The sequence below is a fragment of the Mus caroli genome, chromosome 5 (assembly GCF_900094665.2).
Source record: "Mus caroli chromosome 5, CAROLI_EIJ_v1.1, whole genome shotgun sequence".
Taxonomy (NCBI): Eukaryota; Metazoa; Chordata; class Mammalia; order Rodentia; family Muridae; genus Mus; species Mus caroli.
In genome coordinates, this window is record NC_034574.1 from 46,704,796 (window position 1) to 46,711,725 (window position 6,930).

The window sequence follows — 6,930 nt, forward strand, 5'->3', positions numbered from 1 at the left end:
ATTATGGGATGGATCCCTGGATATGGCAGATTTTAGATGGTCCATACTTTCGTCACAGCTCCAAAATTTATCTCTGTAACTCTTTCCATGGGTGTTTTGTTCCAAATTCTAAGAAGGGGCACAGTGTCCACACTTTGGTCTTCGTTCTTCTTGAGTTTCATGCGTTTAGCAAATTGTATCTTATATCTTGGGTATGCTAAGTTTTTGGGCTAATATCCACTTATCAGTGAGTACATATTGTGTGAGTTCCTTTGTGAACCCCCTCTTCTTCCTTAAGGTTTCCCTGTGTAGCCCTGGCTGGCCTGGAACTCACTCTGTAGGCAAGGCTAGCCTTGAACTCAGAGCTCCACTTGCCTCTGCCTGCAGAGTTCTGGGATTAAGATGGGTGCCACCACACCCAGCCAATCTTGGCATTTTCACAGCTCCCTTTAGTACTGTTTTCCAGTGTAGTGCGATATGAGTATGACCTTTGTGAACGTCTTTTCACACTGTTGGTAGTTTCTTTGTGATTATAAATATAATCAGTATAAAGGACTGTATTTGAAATATTGTGGGCGTAAAGTTCCCTCCTGCGCGTGCTCACCAACACTTGTTAGTTCTTAGTCCTAGAATGGCCTCACCTTGTTTCTGACTTAATTCCTTAGTTTTTCAAAGGCCATAACTGAATTTTTTTGTTTTTGTTTTTTTTTGTTTGTTTGTTTGTTTTTCGAGACAGGGTTTCTCTGTGTAGCCCTGGATGTCCTGGAACTCACTCTGTAGACCAGGCTGGCCTCGAACTCAGAAATCCGCCTGCCTCTGCCTCCCGAGTGCTGGGATTAAAGGCGTGCACCGCCATGCCCGGCTATAACTGATTTTTTTAAGTGAATTTCTTGTCTTTTGACTTTGTGTTTCATATGCAAAAGACCCAGTGTTTAATATTCTCAGGATCATTTGTGTAAAATGTAGTATGCTTTATTGTTCTTAATGGTTTTTGCATTTTTTTCTGCTGTGATGTTGCTACATCATCTTTTATTTTGTTAGCATTTACTAGTTGTTATTCTATACTTTTGGGGTTTTTTTATTGGATATTTTTTTATTTACATTTAAATGTTAATGTTATCCCCTTTCCTGGTTTCCCCTCTGGAAACCCCCTATCCCATCCTCCCTCCCCATTCTTCTATGAGGGTGCTCACCCACCCACTCACCCACTCGAGCCTCCCGCCTTGGTATTCTCCTACATTGGTGCATGGAGACTTCACAGGACCAAGGACCTCTCTTCCCATTGATGTCCAACAAGGCCATCCTCTGCTACATATTCCGCTGAAGCCATGGGTCCCTCCATGTGTACTCTTTAGTTGGGGGTTTTGTCCCTGGAAGCGGGGGGGGGGGGGAAGAGGGGTTGGTTGAAAGTATTGTTCTTCCTATGGGGTTTTAATCCCCTTCAGCTCCTTCAGTCCTTTCTCTAACTCCTCAATTGGGGACCCCATGCTCAGTCCAATGGTTGGCTGCAAGCATCCGCCTCTGTATTTGCCAGGCTCTGAAAGAGCCCCTCATGAGACAGCTATATTAGGCTCCTATACTTTTGTTTTTAACTCCCACCATTCTGTTTTAGGTATATGACATAAAGCATCAGCTAATTTCTTCTAACCCTGTCTGAGTCTCTTAATAGGTAGCTAAAAGTTTTGGTGAATTTGGAGTAAATTCTGATTTGCCTTTCTTTTCCTGTGTTTTGTGGAACTTATGTGAAATGTCCGTGGTTGCATTTTATTTTCCCACTAGTCATTGGAAACCTATATGCAAATTGGCTTTTTAAAGTGATAGGTTTATAACGTTCCCATAAAACATCTGGGAAGTTTTGCCAAACATGCGTTTGGGGAACGAGGGTCTGGAGCTTACAGAAGAATTGGTATTAAGGGTGTAGGGATGTCTTAGCTGTCATCTTTATAGTGAAAGCCATGCCTTTATTTACTGTCATCCAGGGAAATCATGGAGAACAAACATCATTGCCTAATACAATGCCAGGAGCATAAATACTCAATAAAAGATTGATGAGTGCCCAATGAGTGAAGGGAAAGGGGGACTAGTAGAGTCTTAGGAACAGTAACATAAAAAGAAGGCAGAAAAAGCCAGCAGAGATGGGGAGTACCTTCCTTACAAGACAGAAAGAGAACTAAGAGAGTGGTAGCTAGCCACGAGGCCACAATGGAAGAACTTCATAAAGGGGATGAGATGCGGCACATCTCTGAGGCTAAGTAGCCTGACTACACTTGGGCTGTGCGAGAGAGGCAGGCCTAGAGGTACTGGAGAGAGTGGGTGGTCATAGCAGAAGTTGAAGAACCAGGATTGGAAGCAGAAAGAGACAAAGAATAAGGGCCTTTTAAATGAAATTGTTAAGAGAATGGAGAGGAAAAATAGCTTAGAGGAACATGGGCCATACACAAAAAGCAGAGTTTAAGTCTCACACCCCAGGGGAAGATGTGGATAGAAATAAAGGAGGACCCTAAGGGCAGCTAACTTATCTCATTGCTGTGACCAGATGCTTGACTGAAGCAATATAAGGGGGAAGGAATTTATTCTGTCTCATGGTTAAGGGAACACAGTCCATCTGTAATAGGGAGTGGATAGTGGAGGAGACATTAAAAGCATGAGGCAGGTCTGTGAGTACATGGTGGTGCTTCTATGATCCAGGATCCGAGAGGCAGAAGTAAGTGGATCTCTGAGTTCAAGGCCAGCCTGGTGTGTATAACATGTTCTAGGATAGGTAGGCCTATAATAAGAAACTTTGGTGGGGGAGGAGGCAGGAGCATGAGGTAGATCCTTTACCCTTTAACCATTTAATTTAACTGTAATTCCCTAGCTCTACGCCTGTAGCCCCACAGCTGCTGTTGAAGCCCTATGTCCAGAAGGTTCCACGGCTTCTCAAACATCATCACATACCAAACACATGATGTTGGGAGGGGTATTTCACATTCATCCGGTTGGTGATTCCGGAATCTTCCTGTGTCTCCTCCTAATTAGTGTCTACTATTTAGTAGATTAGTAGATTCCACTGATCTATTAATCTTCCTAGTCTAGTGCTAAACTACTTCCTAGTTGTAGGCTCATAAAGGATTTTTTTTAATCCTCTAGAGCCATTTATCTACTTCCTAATTTAAGTTTTGGAACATTCTCTGTGTTCCTTAACTCCTGATCATGTGTAGCTGTGGAAGACAGGGGACCTCACCCACGGGACTTGACTGGGTGTGGGATCCATTTCAGGTCCCACCACTTTCTTAACCCCAAACATGATGTGTTCTGATAGGGGGTTTGAGATTGGGCTGTTTGAATTGGGCTCATTTTCAGATCCCACCTCTTTATTGTGTGAAGCTCAGAAACAGAGCAGGTCCGGACCAGACCTTCCCGTCTCTCGGCGTCCTGACTGGCGTCTGAGCCTGGAGTCTGAAGAGCTTGCCTTGTCAAGGATGATCGTGTTCCATGAGTTTCTTTTTCCTGTGTTTGGGAGAAGCTGGGGATTATAGGAAAGAACGAGATACATGTGAGGCTCAACCAGCTGCTACTCACTACTCATTAGCATGTCTTTTCTTACTAGATCCATTTCACTGGGCTTGGCTTCCTCAAGCAAAGGTTCCTTTTTCTGAAGAGACTCGAAACTTGATTCTACCCTATATTTCTGACATGAACTTTGTACAAGACTTGTGTGAAGATCTTTATGAACTTTTTAAGGTAAACATTTCATTTCAACTGTGTTTCAGCTTCACAGGTATACATTTATTGTTTCCACGATAAAATTTGACTTTTTCTTTTTCTTTCTGGGGTGCTAGGGATTGCACTGAGGGTCAGTGAGGGTTTGACCCCTGAGCTCATCCTCAGCCCTCGGGTCGTTTCGAATGGCCAATAGGACTATAGGGCAGACTGCTTGCTGGGAGAAGGGACCACAGGCTAGGCCCCTCAGGCAGTGCCCAAATCTTCCTCAGCTTGGGGCCTAGAAGTCTGAGGTCGGGCTGGGGGCGTAGCCAGCTTCCAAGAGGCTTTCTTCTAGTCCATTCTCCATTGCCTTCTCATTCATTACATCGCATGTGCTGTTGCTTCTAAGGGAATCGGCCCCATTCCTGGGAGGCACACCTTCATGTCTTGATGGCCACTCAGAGACCTCCTGTCCAAATTCTGTAACATCATAAGCCTTTTCCCATAATAAACACCATGCTTTCTTATTTTTATATTTAACTCTAAACATATAACATCCTTCACTATTTTTATCATCTAACTATTGGTGAAATTTATGTTGAGAAAAATCAAGTTCGTTGCCCAAATTTGAACTGTAAATAGAGATCTGTTTTATATCAGCATTTAAAAAATATTATTTATCTTTTTAGTATATGGATGTTTAGTCTGCATGGGAATCTGTGTCCTCTGGTAGGGTATGGGGGGTAGCACAGAGACTGGAAGAGGCCAAAAGAAGATTGTGAACAGCCATGTTGGTGCTAGGACTCAAACTGCCAGTGCAGCCAGTGTTCTCAACTGCTGAGTCATCTCTCCAGCCCTAATTTGATTTTCATTTAGTACCAATACCCACTCTTGGCTGCAGATGGACACATATATACATAGTTCTTGAGGAAAAACTAGGCAAACATTTTTCCATACGTTAATCTTTGCAATATTTAATTTTGATTGTCAAAGAAAATTCAGTCTTTAAAAATAGGCTGCATTAAACCTCATTTGCTTACTTGTGCTAATAGCATGATATGGCACAATAGAGAGGGATTAGCAATTTTGTTTTTATTATACATAAGTAAAGTTGTATTTACTGAGTATTAAATCAAGACTTTTTTTCAAGTTGGACTTTTTTTTTTTTTACTAAATTACTCTCTAAATTGTAATGAATGTTTTGTGACCTGATTGGAATTAAATCTTATAAAAGGCCTAAACTCATTGACTCATATTAAATTCTTTCTGGATATAAGCAAATAAAATTTCTCTTGTTTTGGGCCTTTCCAAAACTGCATCAGATTAAAGCAGTCTTTTCCCATGTTTTCAATAGGGAAGCTTTCTTGTGGCCTTATTCACTGTGTGGAAAGGTTTGTTGGTTTTAAAGTTTGGTACTTGCTTTAAAGGAGTTGATGCTGGGGACTCTGCTAACCTCTCCTCCTTCTGTAACAGACTGACAAAGGATTTGACAGAGCTGCTTTTGAAAATCAGATGTCTGTGATGAGAGGCCAGGTAGGTCACTGTTTGCTGTTGTTTGTTGAGACAGTTACCAACTTTGCCCACTGTGACATAGTGTGGCTCCTAGGACTACCTGGGATGCTGCACCTAGATAGCTCAGGCGATGTTGCCGAGGTTGGTTTAAGTAGGATTGCATCTCTATTGCCCTATAAATTAGCTATTTCCCCTTGTGTGTTGTTTATTTAGCCAGTTGTTTGCTCAAAGTAATTGCCTTCTGCCCCTTTAAGTACTCCACATGGAATCCAGCTTGCACAGTGTGTGCAGGCAAATATTCTCCCACTGAACGGCACTCCACTCAGCCCCGCTCAGCCCCATTTTGCTGACTGTTTTCTGTGTTCCTATGTTTTTCTTCCTCAGAGACACTTGCGTGAATATTTCCATTCCACATTCTTTTGCCAGTAGGTCATTTTCCATGTGGAACACAGGCAGCTTTTCTAGAGCAATCTGTGAGGTTGCGTGCCCACAGTGAGAACTACGGGATTTAGCTCAGTCTTTGCATGCTCGCTCCCTCAGCACGTGGGCCTGAGGTAACGTCCTAGGTCTGCTGCGGGGCCTAACGCCCATGCTCACGCACAAGCAATGGCGCCTGCTTCAGCTGATTTCCAGAAGGAAGATTTCAGATGAAAACTGGTGTAGTGACTCCAAACTAATGTCCTCATCCTAAAAGCTTATATTCAATGTAACAGAGCTATTTGATACTGTGGTGTGGTGTCAAAGATGAGTCTAAGTTCTGCACTGACTATTGTATTATAGATAGTGGCATAATGGTAGCTGTAATTCATCAGATTTTTACAGATGTAGCTAGTAAGAGAGCCAGAGTGCAGAGGTCCTTAAGAGCTAGGGCGTGAATCCCTGTGGGAGAGATCGCAGCAGTTAGGAGCTTAAAGTTAAAGAAGAGCTGTGATAGAATGGACATAATTGAAGGGGAATGCTTACCCTGGGCTGCTTCTGTGTGTACTCTCTGAAACTGTGTGAGGTTTTATGTTTGTGTGTGTGTTGAGTGAGGGACAGGGAGGCCTCAGTCTCAGCAGCAGGATCCCTAATGGTAAAGAGGCTGTGGAGAGGTGAGGCACGACAGTCTTGCCTGTGTCCTTCACAGCTGAGCCAGGGGCCAGGGAGCCTAGCTAGGAAGCTGCCATGTCAGCAGAAGGGGGAGGGGGACCAGGGCTTAGACAGCAGAGGGTTGTCCTCCCCAGATGGATTGGGACCACAGGCTCAGGTAAGGAAGAATTAAGGCCTGATTTGATTTTTTTGCTTGAGACAAATTAACTTGGCATATGAGTGAGGTTCATCTTCTAGACTTCTGTCCCTGAGCGTAAAGAACAGTCTGCTCTTATCCTCTGGAGATCTGTCCAAAGTTCTCAAGCAGACACCTGAAACCAAGCACTGGGGACAAATAAACCATGATGAAATCTGATCAGTAGTGACAGTAAGAAAATGAAATAATTATAACAATATGCTGAAACTTACAAATTGCCTGGTTTTTTAAATTTTCCTTTCAAGAAATTTAAACTGAGGTTGACTGTGATAGGTAGCTGAAACCCATAGATAAGAGGGGACTTTTGTGTGCTTATTTTAGGGGTGTCATTTTAAATTAAAATTGTTATATACAATCTTGTAAGTTTCTTTTATGGATTGAAGGTCACACAAGAGAAATTAAAAATAATAATAGTGCCGGGCGGTGGTGGCGCACGCCTTTAATCCCAGCACTCGGGAGGCAGAGGCAGG

At 42.9% G+C, this 6,930-nt stretch overlaps 1 protein-coding gene across 2 annotated transcripts in view; it reads left to right on the top strand.

The window, feature by feature from the left end:
- Pi4k2b (phosphatidylinositol 4-kinase type 2 beta) overlaps positions 1 to 6,930 on the top strand; it is a 37,867-nt gene that overhangs the window by 25,055 nt on the left and 5,882 nt on the right. For both annotated transcript variants that reach the window (XM_021163787.2, XM_021163786.2), the window contains exons 8-9: positions 3,569 to 3,702; positions 5,137 to 5,196. In XM_021163787.2, the coding sequence (XP_021019446.1) occupies positions 3,569 to 3,702; positions 5,137 to 5,196 (194 nt within the window). The remainder of the gene's footprint in view (positions 1 to 3,568; positions 3,703 to 5,136; positions 5,197 to 6,930) is intronic.